The sequence below is a fragment of the Staurois parvus genome, unplaced genomic scaffold (assembly GCF_062004578.1).
Source record: "Staurois parvus isolate SC_StPar_1 unplaced genomic scaffold, SC_StPar_1.0 ptg000414l, whole genome shotgun sequence".
In the NCBI taxonomy this organism is placed as follows: Eukaryota; Metazoa; Chordata; class Amphibia; order Anura; family Ranidae; genus Staurois; species Staurois parvus.
In genome coordinates this window covers 5290104-5309924 of record NW_028318210.1, presented here as the reverse complement: position 1 = coordinate 5309924, position 19821 = coordinate 5290104, and the positions used below count along the sequence as shown (strand labels likewise).

Sequence of the window (19821 nt, the reverse complement as noted above, 5' to 3'; positions counted from 1 at the left end):
GCAGCTCTGTGTTACTGAAGACTGGAATGTCAGTTTTGTATTACCACGTGATGGCAACATGCTGAACTTAAAGTAGTCCTATACTTAAAATCTGAAGTTTGGCTTATACAGTTTGATTTGCACAGCTTTTAATGCAATAAAGCAGATCAGTTTAAAGCCCGACTCAGGGATGGGGGGGGGGGGGACCCTACAGTCACCCTCATCTGCACTGCAAAGGTAAATGCTCATTAATTCTAGTGATAGAGGAGGAGGCTGTATTAGTCACCCTATCCTTTGCTCCAGTGCTCTGAATTCCATATGACCGCAGCTGGGAGCACCTTAGAGAGGAGGCTGCAGTGGGTCAGTTGCCAGTGTTGGCCAGCACTACAGGGGAAAAAAAGATTTGGGAGTACTTATGTCAGATGATTGCAAAATGTGCAGACCATGTGGCCAGGCAGTGGGAAAAGCGAATAGAATTCTAGGATGCATCATTAGAGGGGTCACCAGTAGGAGGAAGGTGGTCCTGATTCCCCAATATAGACCTGTTAGTAAGACCTCATTTAGAATACTATGTCCAGTCCTGGAGACCTCGCTTACAAAATGAGATTGTCTTACAAGGCAGACCCTATGGACCACTTGGTCTTTTTGTGCTGTCACATTTCTAAGTTTCTACATATTGAGGTGTATTGAATACTTTTTTTTTTTTTTTTGCTAAAAAACAGTTTGTTGCCTTTTTTGCCTGTAGTTATGGTGCTTTGGTCTGTTTACAGCCATCACAGTTAATGGTAATCTGTAAGGTTATTTTATATATTTAATAAACTGCATTCTTCTTTCTAGATACTGCAAGAAAAAGGCTCCTGAGGCTGTCAGAGTGCTTCTTCCTGAGGAGACGTCTGCTTTTGTGGGTAGTTTGCTGTAGTCAGCACTTTGGTTCTTATATTGTTGGATTTAAAATATATTCTTAAAGTCCATCTCCAGCCACGTTGGAGAGAGGTTGCCTTTAAACACGTGTGGCAGAGCCACGTTCTTAGTGTACCCCTCCTTTATCTCAACCACTTCCCCTTAAGCTGAAAATGCAGTGAACACATGCCAAGTGCAAAACATTGCAGTGCAACAAAATGATTTCTACGGTCTCCTTCAGCGTGTAGTACTGCCTGCCAAACATGACCCATTTAACTGAGCGAAGCACAGTTGTGTGATTTGTTTCTTTTTTTTAGACGTTAAAATGGGCGCTTAGGAGGCAACCTAACACGATGCTCACCGGCTATCAAACACCTTCTTAAAAGCAAACCACTGCAGATCACTCTTCAGAGAGTGACTCAAATGTAAAGAAGCCCTTATATAATCTTTTGTTGTAAAGTACCAAGATCAATACCCCTTATTTGACAATATTCATACATTCTGCTTATGGCAGTCATAGCACTTACAGTTGGAGAACGTATAGTTGCCTGTTGTTTGTGGTGTCCTCTTGTCAGTTTGTGGACTATAATATGAATTCTTACTACTGGGTCAGTCACTTATCCTTAACCACCTGCAGTAGGTAAATACACTTTGTGCACAATTATTAGAGTGAATATCCTGCCCAAATCATCATTTGTATGCATATTGTCCAACTCCAAGCTGTATAAACGTGAATGCTTATTGGATTTAAGCATATCAGGTGATGTGTATTTGTGTAACGAGGGAGGGTGTGGCCTAAGGAGATCAACACCCTATATCAAAGTGTGCATAATTATTAGGCAGCTACTTTTCCAAAGAGTAAAACATTCTAAAAAGTTTTTTAGAGGGATGCAGCACTCTTGAAATTGCTAAGATATTAGGGTGTGATCACAGGACCATCAAACGTTTTGTTGCAAATAGTCAACAGGGTCGCAGGAAACGTGTTGAGAAAAAAAGATGCAAAATAACTGCCAAAGATTTGAGAAGAATCAAACGTGAAGCTACCAGAAACCCATTATCCTCCAGTGCTGTCATATTTCGGAACGGCAACCTACCTGGAGTGCCTAGATGTACAAGGTGTTGAGTGCTCAGAGACATGACCAAGGTAAGGGAGGCTGAAACCCGATCACCACTGAACATGACACATAAGTTGAAACGTTAAGACTTTGGCCAAGAAATAACTGAAGACAGGTTTTTCAAAGGTTTTATGGACTGATGAGATGAGAGTGCCTCTTGACAGACCAGATGGATGGGCCCGTGGCTGGATCAGTAACGGGCACAGATCTCCACTACGACTCAGACACCAGCCAGGTGGAGGTGGGGTATTGGGATGGGCTGGCATTATTAAAGGTTGAAGATGGACTTAAAATCAACTCCTAAATCCACTGCCAGTTTTTAGAAGACACTTTCTTCAAGTGGTGGTACAGGAAAGTCTACATCTTCCAAGAAGACCATGATATATATTCAGGACAATGTTTCATCGCATGCATCAAAGTACTCCACTGCATTTCTAGCCAGTAAAGCCTTAAAGATGAAAGAATAATGACATGGCCTCTGGTGAAGGAAAACGGTACACCTCTCTGAACAGTGTCTGGGAGGCAGTGGTTGCTACTGCACAAATAGTTGATCATCAACAGATCAAGAAACTGACAGACTCCATGAATGGAAGGCGTATGACTGTTATTGACAAAAGGGTGGCTATATTGGTCACTGATTTTTTTTTTTTTTTTTTTTTTTTTTTTAATGTCAGAAATGTTTACTTGTACATTTTGGGTTATTCTCACTTTAACAGAAGAAAATAAACAATTGAGATGGGAAAATGTTCATTTTTCATTTAGTTGAATATTAATTCTGCACACCAATAGTTGCCCAATAATTGTGCACACATAGATATTCTCCTAAGAAAACTAAAACCTCATTTTTACTTTCTTAATTATTTAGGATTGAGGTTTATTAACATTTTGGATTGATCAAGAGCACTGTTAGTTCACTAATGAAATTAATCCTCAAAAATACAAGTTGCCTAATAATTGTGCACAGAGTGTGGGTGGCAATTCAGCTTTCATTATAATGGTAAAGCTCTTGTTGCTTGCCCCTGTCAATTAGTATGAGGTAGTTAAAGTGGAACTAAGGTGGAAAATAAAAAATTAGCAGTCAGGCTCTTCATTGCAAAAATGCAATCCCATGCACACTCCCTGAAGCTGTATCATTCCCAGTTGGCCATATACCCCAAAGAGTAGAAGCCAGCAAGGGGAGTTTTGCTTAGAGACTGTCACTTACAAAAAAAAAAAACAGTTATATTCTGTGTATCCAAGAAAGAATCCAGGCCTTTTTTTAAAGCAATCCACTGAGCTGGCCAGAACCAACTTTTCAGGGAGTCTATTCCACATTTTCACAGCTCTTACTGTGAAGAAACTTTTCTGTATTTGGAGATTACATTTTTTTTCCTCCAGATGTAAAGAGTGCCCCCTTGTCCTCTGCGATGACCTCAGGGTGAATAACTCTACACCAAGTTCACTATATGAACCACTGATATATTTATACATGTTGATCATATTCCCCCTTAATCTCCTCTTCTCGAGAATAAATTCAGTTCCTCTAATCTTTCCTCATAGCTGAGCTCCTCCATTCCTCTTATCAGTTTAGTTGCCTTTCTCTGCACTTTCTCCAGTTCCTCAATGTTCTTTTTGTGAACTGCATATTGCACTAATAGGTGCCTGCATATAGCTTGCAGCAGTTCTTTTTGCCTCTGATATGCTCAGGCCAGTACTTTCTGGTACTTACAGAGCTTGCCCACTTCCTCCAGCCTCACATGCATCTCTGTTAGCCAGTGAGGCAGCCCATTATAATGATGGGCCCAATGGGAAGGTGGAGTGAAGAGAGAGTGTACAAGCTTCAACAGTGTCCAGAGATAAATCTAGCATTTTCAAGGGTATCAGGCTCTAGATTGTTTACTTTGTGCAGAGAGAGCAGGTAAAATGTTGATGGTTTATATTTAGTTATGGCAGCAGAACTATATACAGTATATGCTAATAATCATTTGAAACAAGATCAATATGTGCAAAAATACAACAAAACATATCACCAACTCATTGTGTGCATATAAAGTGCTATAGTGTTCCACTCCTTGTGAGCTTTCGGAAGGCTTTATTGCTACTTGTGAAGATTTCCAATGATTTCTTGCAATTTGTAGCGTGATTTCCATTATATTCTATGTATGTGAAATCACAACAAAACTCCAGAAAAAGTAATGCAAGAACTATGTTAGAAATAGAGCTGCAGCAAATCGTAAACATTAAGACACTGGCATTCACTAGATGCGATTTCAGGTGTGATTTCAATTCCCAGATCACACCGGTGTGACTGGGCACTAAAACAATGTTACTGTAAGGAACAGACAGTCAGATGGCCACTGCTGATCTCTGGGCACTATGAAGCCCAGTCAAGCACTGGTATATCATCTTCTGAGCTTTGGTGACCATCTTGGGGAAGCCAGTGCCTTTTATTGACATTGGAATCCTGAAAGTTATATATAAGGCCCCAGGTGAGCTCCCCTGCTGTATACCTTCAATGGGTATGCTGAGAACGTTTAGTGGAAGGAACAAAGTTTGAGATTTCCTGTCAGAGCAAGTGCATGGAGTGAGAAGGCTCCCAAGTGTGGGCCATGTCTGGTGTACTGTTTGGCTTCAGGCTTGTACAGCATGGAAGAGCTAGTGTAGCACTGTTACTACTCCTCACATGAGCACTGCAGCACTCCCTCGTTTAATTTGGGAGGTAGGCTGTTCTAGCCTGGGAGGTAAACTATGTTCTGTCTAACTACGAGTATTGTAATTGCCATGATTTGGAGCTGTTTGTATCATAATATGGACGTCAAGTAAAAGCACCTTTTATGTTCTACCACCTTATTTACTGTTGCATAGTTATGGAAGTGGTCCTTTCTAGGCCAAAGAACAGCCTATAATACTAAAAATGAGAATAAGTGATAGTAAGCAACCAGCTCAGAGCAGGGAGAGGTGGGGTGGTCAGGTGATAGAGGGCTCTGAGGGAGAGATTGTCCATAGGGCAGGAGAGGTGGGGTGGTCAGGTGATAGAGGGCTCTGAGGGAGAGATTGTCCATAGGGCAGGAGAGGTGGGGTGGTCAGGTGATAGAGGGCTCTGAGGGAGAGATTGTCCATAGGGCAGAGACGCATCTCTCCTGGGCAGCTGAGTTACCGTAATTGGTTCTTTTCTGCATCGCAGAGCCCAGCCTTACAGACCTGCCTGGAACTATGGAATGGCAAGCACTTGCAAGAGTTCTTAGTGATGTGATCTAAAGCTGCTGTGGACCCTCTGTGTGTGAAAAGAGCTGGTAGAAGGGCTTGGACTGTCCCCTTTCCCTCCTGAAATACATAAATTAGAGGGAGCCAGTTTCATGCTTCGAAGCCTGACTTGAGTATAGTGGTGGTTCCATCCCTATGTAAGGCCCCCTACACAAGTCCTGTTCTTAACTGCCTTTGATCACTAGCGAGCGCTTACACTAGGACATTTCAAAGTCACTCCCAGCCAATTCAAACCCCCTCCTATGTGCTCTCTTCCCCCCCGTCACAGTAGTTCTGAGTTCAGCTATGCTGCAACGGAGGAGATAATGGTCTTCACATGAGAAGGGGTTTGAGAGCTCGCTCCTGTGATGATGGGGGTGAGCAGTAATGGTTGGGAATGTCTTAGCAACAATGCCAGACAGGATAATGCCATCTTTGTGATTTTTTTGGCCAGGCTTAGGGAGGTACGTAAATGGCCTACAGCTTGTAGAAAGGCATTATCCATCTGTAGTCAAAGCTGCACAGTTTGTTTTTATTTACATCTGCCCCTTAACCTGCATAAGGCAGCTTCTTGGTAATGCTGAACTAACCCTTTACCTGAATTCCTGCTTTGGTATATTTTGTATGTCATTGGTTCATCAGTGGGTAATTACTACTACTTTGTCATGTTTTTGAGTGCCTTTAACACAGTGGGCTGCAAATGACTATGGAGAAACTTGAAGTGATTTCATCTTCTCACAGGTCCTGAAGAGTGCAGAAGACATTGCAGTATCCCTGGCAATAGAAAAGGCTTGCACTTGGTTAAGCACCAACATTTCAGGTAGTTTGATAAACCCATAAATTTATTATAACTCAGGTTCATCTGTCTGCACTGATAAGTTGCCAATGTATTTTTCCAAGTTGTTGTTTTGTTTTTTTTTTTATTTAATTCACTCATTCTCACCTGTATACTTTTCACTTAATTGTTCTCTAAACTATACTCGCTGTGTTGTTCTTAGAATCACATCAGAGGGAACAGCACAGGTTACTTAGAATGGGTGATGGCTGTCAGTTTGATACTGAGATGAAGCTGCTTGGCAAAGGCATCTGACTAATGTTTTGAACAGCCAATGGGGATGGAGAAGTTGGGGGGACATTTCTGGTGTCAATGTATTGGAATATAGCTATTAATAGTAAAAATGAATAGTAAATAATATTTTAATATTTAATATTACAGCGCTTATCAAAAGAGAGGTGAAGGCCACTTTTATTCGTATGGTGAAGTCACATAATATGACATCATCCTTTGTGGACAGTGCAGATGTAAAGAAGGAATGTTGTGATGATTGTGAGCACAAAGTCACTCTCCCCTCCAGACTCCTTAGTGAAATCAAGGTATTACAGTGATATGTATGAAGTGTTACCATTATTGTTTCTTACCTCTATTGCTCTACAGAAGCTTTACACAACCGAGTCAAGTGCTGAACATTGTTTAATATTTCCTTGCTAGGAGTTTCTCTGTATTTCAATTGGGCCACGGGATGGTGATGAAGGATTGGAATTAGCAAAACTGAAGAGTTTTTTTGAGCGTCTTTCTCAGACTCTGAATTGCAAGAAGGTAACCACGGAATTGTGAGGCTCTTGTTCACAGTAAGTAAAGTACATCCATTTAAAACATATTTGTTTTTTCTTTGATAGTATATAACCCTTCCAGCAGAACACCACCTTGCAAGGTGTACTGTGGAGCTGGTTTCCCTTCTAGGTAAGGCTGAATCTATACTTGGCTTTTCCAGCTACATACTTTTGTGCACTTTGTTCCATTTAGCCACTTTTTTGTCCCAAACTTGCAGTGTCTGATCAAGTTCCATTGGTGGATTTCGCTTCCTCTGAGCTACGCAACTTTCTTGAAATTCATCGTAAGAAGAGGGAGGCAACCGGTCAGCTCCTGTTGTCAGTGCTCACAATCTGGAAGAAGGATTTTTCAGTCCCTGTACCCATACAGTTGATATTTAGCCACAAAAATATGAAGTATTTTATGGATGTCCATAAACAGGAGGTAAGATCAGCCAATGTTTTATACTTATGAACTTATTTACTGATAGAATTGAAGACTGTTTATGATAACTGTAAAGGCTAGAAAGACAGTTATATTGTCATTCTTTTTCAGTACATTAAAATGTAAGTCTTTTGCCTTTGCAGAAATCAGGATTATACAAGCTTTTATTTATGTTATTACATTATACTGTGTATTCAGGAAGTATCCAGTGCCCCACACAGGACCTATTGACATTTGGTTGACATGCGCGTGTGGTTATCTACCCAGTATTTTGCATAGATGGCTGACCTGTAGAAACTAATTCTGGTCATGCACTGCTCTAAATTTGATTCCTGCTGGCTGGGTAGAAACTCAAAGTGTTGACAGGGCCATACACTGTTTGTTTGACAAAAGTTGACCATTCAGTCAACTTTTGTCAGTGGGACATTGTCTACATCCAATCTGTGGAGTTGGCTGTCTCAGTACAATAACCTGTCTGGGGGACTTGTCCATCCATGCTGTTCAGTGTGGATGGAGGAATTTGTTCTACTACTTTTGTTCAGCCTGAAATCTTTATATGTATCACCAGCTTAACACCTCTTTTGGTAACAAAAATAATCTCAGTTCTCCTACTTCAGTCGTTTAAATTTTTTTTTAAAAGCTGGAATTGCATTTAATATGTATTGCCCTATAAGAGTTAAAGGCTAAGTTCAGGAAACTTCTGTAACATTTTCCTTTAGACTTACCAAAATTATGGAATAGGAGGATCCGCCTATCCATTCACTATGTATCCAATCAGGCAGGCCCTTGCACTACATCTGAGGTGTCCAACCCGCATCCCCAGAGAGGCTAGCATGTGGCCTGGGCCCATCTGGAGGGATGCCGTGCAAGCATTGCCACGGCAGCCGACATTGATGAGCCAGGCAAATGCACACCCGGTGGGAGGCCAAGGATGCCGTGCAAACATAGTTGATGGGTACAGGGTGTGTGCGCTAATGATGTCAGCTGGAGAACGCCTTCCTGTGTCTTACTAGTTTTTATGTCCTAAATCTACATACCAGGAAGTCATGAACTTTTGTATGCAACACACCATGGGTTGAGGTAAGGCCTTGTCTGAAAAAAACTTGGAAGGTGGCTTTTTCTGCAACAGAGGTACATTAAGTACTTGGGGCCGAGCGTACACAAATATGCGGCCTTTCGGCAGCTGGACGTTGGCGCCAAGGGACTGCATATCAAATGTAAACAAAACGTGCCAAGAGCACACGCCCTACGCGCTCCCAGCACCTCCTTGACAAATCACTACTTGCAGTCAGGAGCTTTTCGATCATAGTTACATAGTCTAGCTGAAAAAAGGCAAAAGTTCATCCACAAAAAAAAAAAGAAAGTTATAATCCTACACCCACAGTTGATCCAGAGGAAGGCAAAAAAAAAACCCAGCAAAGCATGATCCAATTTGCTCCTGCTGGGAAAAAATTCCTTCCTGATCCCCCAAGAGGCAATCGGATATTCCCTGGATCAACTTTACCTATAAATGTTAGTATCCAGTTATATTCTGTGTATCTAAGAAAGAATCCAGGCCTTTTTTAAAGCAATCCACTGAGCTGGCCAGAACCAACTCGTGAGGGGGTCTATTCCACATTTTCACAGCTCTTACTGTGAAGAAACCTTTACATATTTGGAGATTTCCTCCAGACGTAGAGTGTGTGATGACCTCAGGGTGAATAACTCTACACCGAGTTCACTATGTGAACCACTGATGTATTTATACATGTTGATCATATCTCCCCTTAATCTCCTCTTCTCAGGAGAGAATAAATTCAGTTCCTGTAATCTTTCCTCATAGCTGAGCTCTTCCATGCTTCTTATCAGTTTGGTTGCTCCTTATGTGACCGCTGTGACAGCCAATCACAGCGGTCACATGACCTAAAACTCCACCCTGCCTCCCGGCGTCACAAATTCTTTTAAGTCCTAAGAGGTGCCGGCGACAAGGGGTTAATGGTATATTGATACATAGGGGAACTGGAATTTAGAGAGGAAAAAAAGGATGAACTTGACCTTTGAAAATGCAGCTTTTGCCCTTTCACCAAGCATATCCCCAGCAAACACAGCTCTGTAATCCAGTGCCAGTCCTTTCCCGGCTTCAATGACACCCAGAGAGGGGGAGTCAGAAGTAAGCATCCAGCACTCCCAGAAGGGTTTGAATTTTAACACATACAGCAGAGTTAAATGGAGCTGATTCCTTCTGTTGGCACAGTTTATTTATTGTCATCAAATCTGTTTTATGTACAGCAGTGGGAATTGTTTGCCGCCTTAGTGCAACAATTGCTTGAGTTTGGCCTTATACAGCACGATGATCTCGAAAAACATGTATGCAGCCTCCAGAAGTACAAGTGGCCTTTGGTAAGCATTCCTTATTATTGGGGGTTAATGCTTAAATATCTTTCCATCCTTCAATGCTCAAAGATCTACAAATGTGTTCTTATATGTGAGGGTGTAAAAATACTTTTCTACTAAAACTGAATTTCTTTCACAACAGGATCTGTTGTCTGAGCTGGACCAGTTAGCACTTGGCTCAGAAAACTACAGAAAGCCAAAAGACTCAACAGGTATACTTGTACCACAGACAGGGGCTGAAATAATTGCCCCTAGTTAGTGTCTGAACACCATTTGTCTCTTCCTACGACTGATGCTGCTACCTGTGCCATATGTTCCACTTGCCATCAAACAGCTGCTGACCCAATAGAAGGTATATCCGTATGAACTTACACGGCATATGGCCAATTCACTGGGCAGCCGGAGCCAAGAGCACAATACATTTTTTCAAAGAACTTTATATTTATATGGTTTGTAATATTTTCTTATTTCAGCTGGTAATATGGAACCCTATGGGTATTTTTATATTGCTAATTTTACAGTCTGTTGAGAAACCTTGTTAAATATTTGGGTTTATTAAGGGTCAGTCCACCAAGCATATTTCTATTTAAAAAAAATAAATATATATATTATCTGGTGGGCAGAGTGTTCTGCTGGTATCTTATGTCTCTTGGGGACTCCAGCAGTGAGAAATCCCTGATAAGAGCTCTGTTCTCATCCACATTTGGATGTTACTATACCCCTGATGCCTTCCTATAATATCCAATAAAAGGGAGTCATCAGGAAGAGTGGGAACTCCTTTTGGTGGCTACAGCAGGTGTTCAGTCCCAAGAACACAAGCACACAAGAGTTTTCCACCTGAGAGATTCAACAAACTGTTAGGTGGGTGCTGGAGATTTGGATCACTTAACAATGAAATGGCCCTTTTAGGTGTACTGACCTTTTAAGACTATCACAGAAAATAGCACTTGCATTTTAAATATTTTTTATATAAAACCACAGTTTAAAAAGGTAATCACTTGAGGTCTTCTACCTTGAGGTGGGTACTTTTTTAATGGTACATTTAGGCCCTGTACATATGGACTTCATTATGTGAAATAGAAGGTTGCACACGAAGCATTTACAAAGTACTTGTAAAGCTGTCCGTGAGTTTCTGGCAGCTTTGTTCAAGCATTTAAAACAAAGTTTAGTTGCAGTTTGATGGTGACAAACAGATCCTCATGGAAATGCTGCTTGTCACGCTAAACAAGCAGCTAGCAGGCTTTCAGCAAGCTCCAAGTAGTTCTGAAGCACTCCCATTAGCATATATCTTTCATGTACTCAAGCTAAGCTGAATTTGTTTTAAAGGCTTCAACAAAGCTGGCTGGAAGCTTTGCCAAAGCTTGCTGTATACACTGCTTGTTGTACAAGCTTTAGCCCATATGCATAAGGCCTAATTGTAGGCTACTTTTATACAAGAAAGACATTGGGCTCAATTCACAAAGCTACAATGCATGTTATTTGCCATATCTGTTATGACTTCCAATCACGTGATACTCATTTACAGCTGTCAATACTTAAAATACGTTTTAGGACAAATAATCATTTTATAGCTTAGTGAATTGAGCAACATCACACAAGGATAACGATCATGTCATGCTAGCACAGAAAAAAATAGTTTTATGTATTTGTTTTTTTTTTCTTTTTTCTTACAATATTGTTCCACTCTGAGCAGTATTTACTAGAAATATTTTTTGAAGCTGGTTAGTTAGAATTGGAGGTCATTCTAGAGCTCCTTGCTCAATAAGGTCTCATATAAAGGAGCAAACTACATTTTACTTGCATTGTTGTAGTTTGTGGAATATTTCAACTTAATGCTGATCAGGGCAGCAATATCACAGGATCCTAGGTAGCCATTGATGTCTGGAGCTTAAAGCAAACCTGTATTGAGAAAAATACAGAAGCTGCCATTAGTGACCGCCTAAAATTACTAATTGTTTGTCAGTCTGACCCCAGTATGAGTCAGAAGAATGCATTGCCGCTGCAGATGTCCTGACTGGCATATTTGTATTGAGTCAGTTAACACCACACTCCTGCAACTAGCATTCCCAAAAGTGGCAGTCTAGGCATTTTTCACTACAGGTTTTAAATACTTGCGCCTTTTACAGTGTTAATGAATTTACATGCTCCTTACTCAATGACAAATGTGTTTGTGAATAACTGCTAATTTGTGTATGGATACATGGCCTTATAAAAGGTGAGAAACAAGTAATAAAATAATATTGTGGTCACTGTTATGAATTTCATGTAGCCCTATTATGTTTCGAAAATATATATTTATCATTTTTTCATTAAATCATGTAAGACAAGATTGCATTTTATGTTTATTGCATAATGCCGTTTTTAATACAATAAAATCAGTTTTAAAGAGATGCATGAGGCGCTAAATAGCTAATAGTTAGGCTTCAGCTTTAGTTTTATCACCTGTAATAAAGTTTGTCCTGCAAGGCTGCTAGATTCTGTAGAACTCTTCACTGCAAAAGCTGCCCTGTCTTCTTCATGCTGCTGAACCTCCGGCACTGTGGAAACTAACAGATTTGTGTCTCTAGGTTTAGCTTCACTAAAGATGATTAGCCTGGGACCCCCCCCCCCCCCCCCCTCTTCTACTCTCTCCGCATTAAGAAAAGTTCTTTCCCTGAATATGCTGCCTGTAACATGATCTGTGGCTGGGGAAAGAATCCTGTGACTGATCAGAGATTCCCCTATTCACAGATTGTGTTACAGGCAGTGTAATCTGTGAAAGATAGGGCTGGAGGGGGCATGGCTCTGTTGGATCATCTTTAGTGCAGCTGAGCCTGGACAACCAAACCTAACCCCCCCAGCACCAGAAGTTATGCAAGAAGAGGACAGGGCAGCCTGCCGCAAAGCTTTCTACCAAACCTTACAGCCTGCACATTGTGGGACATACCTAATTAGAGGTAAATAATATACCTAATGCTGTAGAGGATTTTTTTTTTTTTTTGAAAGCTAAACTTCAGCATTAAAAGGTGGAGAAAGACAAGTTGCTGCTCTTGTCCATAGATGTTTGCTGATAGTTTTCAACTATCAATTCAAATTTTAAACCCTTCTAAAATCCCACAGGGGACCTAGTGTATGGAGCAATTGGCCCTTTTCTCATCTGTGTCTTGGTTGCTGAGCAGCATGGTTGACAGCCTTCCCCCTTCTTCTTCCTGATGATGCTGCTAGTAAGGAGACAAATTTTTAAGTAGAACTGAGTGACAGGGACACAGAGAAGAGCCTGGTGACATTGGATCAGAGCTGGACTCGGTATACTGGGCTAGGTTTGCACTCTCCTATGTGCTGGCTGTGAAGAGGGGTTCAGACACCAGGCAGGTAGTGTGCCTGATTTCTTTTATAGGGTTCAGTCTAGAGGTAGTGGCCACATCCATGAGCTGATGCTGGGGACTCCTCGTGCAGTGCTGGCTGGGCAGTGATAAATCTTTTACAGTCTGAGTAACAGTTGGCAGCTTGTGGTGTTGTGAATGACTCCACTCATTATGACAGAATGACAACACCACAAGAAGCCATCTAGTTCTCTGACCCGCCAGCACTGGCCAAGGAGTCAGCCCATGGATGCAGTTGTCTGCCCACTCTCCCACTCAGGCTTGACCATGTAGTGATTGGTTTTTAACAAGCAGAGTACTAGCTGTGTGTGTTTTGTTATGCCATTGATATTAATGACTTGCACTATTCACAATACAAGATGCTAGCAATGCTGACTGTAAAAGATCGATTACTGTCCTGCCATGAGTGGCTGTGGCAATGGCTATGCTATAGTTCCCCATAGGAAGCCCATAAATTAGACTTCTGCCTAGGGTGGGCTGCAGCCAGCATAAACATAGAACATTATGTCCTTTAGTAGACTATGCAGCCATCGGTCAGGATAGGACCAAGTGCTCCATCCACTAGGTCCCCAGGGGCGTTCCATAGGGATTTAAAATTTGTAATGATAGGAATTAGATGAGTTCTGATGTACTAACTGGACAACACAAAATTGTATCAAACAATAGCATTTTTTTTGTTAAAATACTTTTGTCATATCTTAATGCTGTTAATCTCCTCCAGCTCTCCTCAGCTACTTCGTGCCTGCATGCATTTGCTCCAGTGTCAACTGCATATCATGATTCCGGTCCTACCAACTGAGTGACAACAAGACCATACCAGTACGCTATGTGTGGCATGGCCACTTGTAGTCTCCATTAGGTGTAGGAGAATGTGACAGGGTAACAATGAAGGAGCATTTTTTGGAAGATAATGGTCACCCCCATAGCAAGAAACGCCTGAACAAGGTTACCTTTGTGGCAGGACCACCCCATGTTATTTAAAAGTGTTTGTACAGAGAAAACGTTTCTTTTCTGAATAGGGAAGGGTTTAAACCTCTGCCGATTTATTTTTTTGCCCTCTCTATCCTGTTGGGGAGATTTCTTTTCACTTCTGTCCTGAAGATGCAAGAGGAATTATCTAGCCGATGTCACTGAAACAAGTGCCCTCATTGAAAGGTTTCCTGTTGCACCAGGTTTATTCTATACAAGGCTCTTGAAATGAAAGCTTCAACTTCTGGTGATTGAGCCTATTCTCCTTTAAGGCTTAAAGATCAGATTACATTTGCATGCTTTTCAACTGGGAGGAACTGTGTAGTATTCCTTCACACATGCATTTATCTACATACACTGGATTCCATCATCAAGAATCAGCACATTTTGCAGCTGGCATGATAGATGCATGTAAATAGCAGAGGCTGCTGCGCCTGTGCTAAGCAAGGAGAGGCTGGCAGCAGCCATCAGTTTGCATGCAGCTGCACAGCAAACAGGTTACCTGCGGTTAGGGGCGGGTGTCCAAGCCGGGTATGCAGCTATGTGCAAACAGCGAAGGATGCTGTCAGCCTGTCATTACTTTGTACAGGCTGAGAGGCTGCTGTTATTCATATGCAAATGTTGTTCCAGCAATAAGAATCTGCTGATTCTTGCCGCTGGAGTCTGGTGTAAGCAGGTAAATGCCTGTGTGAAGGAGGCCTTATATATCTACAAATAAAGTGATTTATTATGTCCATCCTTGCTTGCAGTCTCAGGTTGTCCCATGAATCAGTGATTTTGCACATTCCCCCTACCCACCCAATTTCAGTGTTCACACCTCCATGTCCAAAGGATAAAACCAAATGCTTTTATTTTTTTTTTTTAACTCTTCAGAACCCAAACTTATGATTGTGTGTGTTTTTGTACACATGTATATGTAAGTGATTTATATTTTAAAATATTTGCTTACAGGAACTGTATTGCAGTAGCAAAATACACACACACACACAGAAATCAATTCAAATCTTTACTTTTTTTGTTTTTTGATACAGGGGATAGATTACAAACTTAAATCCAAAGCAAGCATATACATATATAAATAAATTATATTGTAAACATAAAAAAACTGTATACATTTTATATAAAAATAAACTTTTCACTGTACAGAAAACTGTATCCTTCAAAATTCTTTGCACATGGTGAAGTTTGTCTTTTTTTAATAACACATTTGTGTTGTACAGTGCTGAGAGCAACGTTCACATTACGCAATATTCCTAGCTAAGTAGGAGTTGTGGATGCTACTAGACTGATATAATTTGCTGGGTTTCTAAATCTCACTGTCAATATTTTCATGTGATGTGGCTATGGTCTCTAAACCAAACCTACTGCTTGCATGTGGCAAAGATTTATGCAAATCAGAACACCCAGGGAGCCTGTAAAGCCATGGTATTCCAACTAGGAAGTTGGAACATGGTCCTGCCTCCTGATTGGTTGGTGAGTTTGCCCATCACATTGATAGTCCAGTAAGTAGGTGGGGCTAGGCACAAACTCCAGGGGTTGTACAGTGAAGAACACAAATGGTCAGATCAGTGGGGGGAGTATTTTAAATGCTGTGCAGCGGTGGTGGGTAGGACTGCACAAATAAAAACTTAGGAGCAGAGCTGGAAGTAAATATTTTGGAAGGTGGCTGCAATTCTGAGGGTGGGAAGAAAAATTAAGTGCCAACTGCACATAAAACTCCTTTGACAAGCATTTAACTCTTTAGTGGATGTTTGGGGAAGTCCTGGGAGATTGCTGGGTTAGGCTTTGCAGATGCTTAGTATAGGCCTGCTGATTGTGATACTCTTCAAATTTAGTGTTTAGAAGCCAAAAAGTTTGAAATCATAATGGCAACAATAATGTACCATATTCATTTTCTCTGCAATTGGGGTGTCTCCTTAACTTTTCAGAAGACCAATTAGCAATTGTTGGACAAAGAAGTAAATCTTTAGAGCAAATATAGGGGCAGCTATTGATGATCTCTTTTCTAGAAATGCCACTTCCTCTGGCTTCAATGTGAGTTGCTGAACCGCAAGAGGTAAGCAGGTCAGAAACGTCTAGCAAAAGTTAATTTATACTTTTATAAACAATGGGGTTGATTTTTGAAAACCACATGAAGGAGGCATAGAAGTTGCAGTAGAGAACATTCTTGTTTTGTCTCCTCCGCTTAGATTTGATAAATGACATCTGCTTGGTTTCTGTGGATAATGGCACTATTTTTACCATCCACACATTACATCCAGGGAACATAGCCTATGACTCAGCTGACCACACGGGATTTGGGTCTGGTAATACAGAACACCAAACTAGTCACATTTTCAAAAGCTATCTGTATGCAGTCTACTGTTGGTAAGAAAATCATTTGCATAGAATACTGCGATTTGAAGAAAAATTAAAAACCTCATCCCTTGTCAGAAAATGTCTTCATATGTACAAAAACTAATTTTACAGTCAGCATTCCATACACATTGAGCATTGATTGCCAACAAGGTACCAAGCTCCTTCATTTAAGGAGCACCTGACCAGTTGCAGCTAAAACTTTGTATAGCATAGTGTGCCTTGTACAGTATTTTAAAAATGCATATTTTTCTGTATGCATAGAAAGTGCAGTAAACGCTGGCCCCCAAAATAAATATACAAAGCATATGGAGTGTCCGCTTACTTGAACATAATGGAAAAAGATCTAACGTATGGAAGACTTTCCCCACAATCTGACCGAGATCATTTGGCTATGCTGTTTATAGTGTTGGGTAAAGATACCATCCAGCTCTGCTACATCTGGCTTTCCTGCCTCACACTAAACAGCAACGTTTGCTGAACCTGGAATAGCTTCCTCCGTGTTCTATAAAATGGGTTGTTATGCTAAATCAGAGCTAATTTAACCTCTCACTGTCCATGTAACACATGCAGTGGCAAATAAGGTGGGCTTCACCTCCAACTTGCATGCTAGCGTTTATGGGAAGTCAAGGTTTTTGTGCTGAAGGTGACTGGGCTATAAAAGCACCTGCGGTCTCTAGTAAAAGATCAGAAGCTGGCGGCACCAGCTCCTGATCATGTGACAGCTAATCACATTGGCACATTATTAGGCCATCCTTCCCACCCCCAGCTGTAAAGTCCCTACTAAAGGGATGTCAGAGCTGGGCAAGAAAGGGTAATGTCTGCTAGCTCTTTTTACACCTTCAGATTTAATATAATTCAGGCATTGAGAAGAGCAATGCTTACATGCAGTAACAGATCTGATATTAGTATACTGCAGTCAGTTAGGAGTTGTTCTGGTTGCTATTGGTTACTGCACTTTGCATATTTATTATGCATTTGTATCCTTTCACCTAGTAATCAAGGGTCTTAAGCTGGGCATACATTGTAGGCGGCTGGTTCCTAAGAGATCAGCTGAAATTTGATCAGTGGGTAGCTCTGTCAGCTGACATCCCTTGTCAGAATAACCTGGAAAGGGGCTGCATCTGATTGGATGTAACCACTTTTCAGCTGTCAATCTTTCAGAGAGGCAATCGAGCTTTTGTGGAAAGTAATATAAATTGTTTGCTTATATCAACATGTGCTGAAATGTCCTCACAGTTCGACAACATTTACAGAAATCTTCATACAGCATTGTCCGAATGACTGCAGCTTCTATTCTGCCAGCACTGCAAAACTAAATCCATGCCTTTAAAAGGATTTCATTAGAGGACTACGTCAACCTTAGCTTATACATAAGTAAGAACAGGTTGGTTTATCTGTTTTCCCATAGCAATGTGAAAGAATTAAAAGAAGAATCAGAGTGATATTGGCACTACAGACTACCTGAGACTGTTCCCTCACACTCTGAATAATCGGACCTACTTCTCTCAGTTGTGAACTCCTAAGCAACCTTAACTGTCTCTTCTCTACAATATCGTCCTTGTGTGCAGACAAGACGTCTCTGTCCTAATTCATGCACGCTTCATAATGCTGTGTGCAAAATAGTTTTTTAAACATTTCTGAAGCATCCACAGGAAAAAAAAAAATCAACTGATTATCTTGCAAGCATGAGAGCTGCCAAATCTTATAAGGTGTGCTACAAGCATATTGTACTTATCATGGGAATCCCTTCACAGTTCTGTAACTGGGCTTCTGGGACTATTGCAGTCCTTTGTGCTGATGCTCATACAGTTTTGTGTTACCTAGAGAGGAAATTGGCCAGTCTTGAAAGCACGAAAGGCTGCCTCTTGCTGACCACACCAAGCAGCCTAGATGGAATAGCTGGAGCTCCAAGATCAGCCTAGGAAGAAAAAAAAAAAAGGGAAATATTCTGTTGGCCCCATCCATCAATGTTACATTATTTGGTTTTTGTTAAATCCTTTTGCTGCCATGAAGCTGTCTGAACACCTGCCTATTCAGTTAGAATGATTTTGTTTTGTTGTGCTCTGCATGATTACATCAAAAATGTAACTGTAGTTAATAGTATCCTCTTACTGGCCATAAAAAAGGGCAAAGTCTGTGGTGCAGAAGCCTACTACTCCTACCTTTAGAAGCATTCTTTTTCTCTGTTAAATATAAATACTCTGTATCATTGAGTCCATTGACTAGATCTGAACTGGAACAATTCCTCCCTGGATAAAAGCCTTCATGGTTTCTTTTCATGATGCCTAAACCAAAACAGCAGCATTTGCCCAGTTCTGGGTCTGAAGGCTCTCTTTTGTGTGCAAAAATTCTGAATGGAATTGGTCCAGTCAGTGGTCACCTTCCTTTCTGGCATCAGTAGATATAAAAGATATATATCTTCAAAATCCATGCTACCCGTTGCACTGTTGATTCCTTCAGTTTGTGGTGAAGAACAAATGAGTTGTTGAGATAAGGTGGTTTCTACAACCTTAGTTGTCTTTTTTTTTTTTAACCTAAGGTGGTTGCTTTGTTTCATCTCAACCAGGATATTGTATTGTCCTCCTTGTGTCCTAATCTTAAGACAAAGAAAGATAGGGCCTTTTAGACCTTGGATGTGGGTTGTCCAGTAAAAGTTTGTCTGAAGGCAAGAGCTTCAATTCAACATTCTGACTTTTGTCCTTCCTGAGGGACCGAAGAAAGATCAAACTGCACCTAAGTTCTACCATTTCTAGGTGGATCTATCAACTTCTTTCTCAGGCTTATTGGCTTAAAGGAAAGGACCTGCCATTCCATGTAATGACTCATTCTACCAGGAGTATTGGCTTTTCCTGGGCTATTGAAAAAAATTTATAGAAGCTATAGAATCATTTGTGCTGATAGGAACATAAAAAAAAAAAAAAAATCAATCAGTAGCAAAGCTACAATGTTTGATGGGTTTTTTTTTTGTTAACCACTTGCCTACCAGGCACTTATACCCCCTTATTTACCAGGCCAATTTTCAGCTTTCAGTGCTGTCGCACTTTGATTGACAATTGCACGGTCATGCAAGATTGTACCCATATGAAATTTTTATCATTTTTTTTCTCACAAATAGAGCTTTATTTTGGTGGTATTTAATCGCTGCTGGGCACTTTACTTTTTGTGCTATAAGCAAAAAAAGTGCAAAAAAATTTGAAAAATTATAACATTTTTCAAACAGGTAAGTTTTCTCCTGCACGGATGGGCACTGATATGCAGCACTAATATGCGGCACTGATAGGCGACACTGATCATGGGTACTGATAGACAGCACTGATAGGTGGCACTGACTGGCACAACCGCTGGGCACTGACTGGGAGCACTGCTGGGCTGCACAGGTGGGTGGCACTGGTGGGCACAGGTGGGTGGCACTACTGGGCACAGGTAGGTGGCACTTCTGGGCACAGGTTGTGACACTGTTGGGTGGCACAGGTGGGCGCACTACTGGGCAGGGTTGGGTGCATTGCTG

At 41.1% G+C, this 19821-nt stretch overlaps 2 protein-coding genes across 3 annotated transcripts in view; one reads left to right on the top strand and one right to left on the bottom strand.

Moving 5' to 3' along the window:
- Positions 1 to 15105, top strand: part of CDAN1 (codanin 1) — an 85474-nt gene extending 70369 nt beyond the window's left edge. The window contains exons 21-28 of the mRNA XM_089686881.1: positions 817 to 880; positions 5958 to 6036; positions 6433 to 6590; positions 6706 to 6813; positions 6894 to 6957; positions 7046 to 7251; positions 9520 to 9630; positions 9767 to 15105. Of these exons, the coding sequence (XP_089543007.1) occupies positions 817 to 880; positions 5958 to 6036; positions 6433 to 6590; positions 6706 to 6813; positions 6894 to 6957; positions 7046 to 7251; positions 9520 to 9630; positions 9767 to 9883 (907 nt within the window). The 3' untranslated portion in view covers positions 9884 to 15105. The remainder of the gene's footprint in view (positions 1 to 816; positions 881 to 5957; positions 6037 to 6432; positions 6591 to 6705; positions 6814 to 6893; positions 6958 to 7045; positions 7252 to 9519; positions 9631 to 9766) is intronic.
- The window catches only part of STARD9 (StAR related lipid transfer domain containing 9), a 252204-nt gene continuing 247331 nt past the window's right edge, over positions 14949 to 19821 (bottom strand). For both annotated transcript variants that reach the window (XM_089686878.1, XM_089686879.1), the window contains one exon: positions 14949 to 18231. In XM_089686878.1, the coding sequence (XP_089543004.1) occupies positions 18130 to 18231 (102 nt within the window). In that variant the 3' untranslated portion in view covers positions 14949 to 18129. The remainder of the gene's footprint in view (positions 18232 to 19821) is intronic.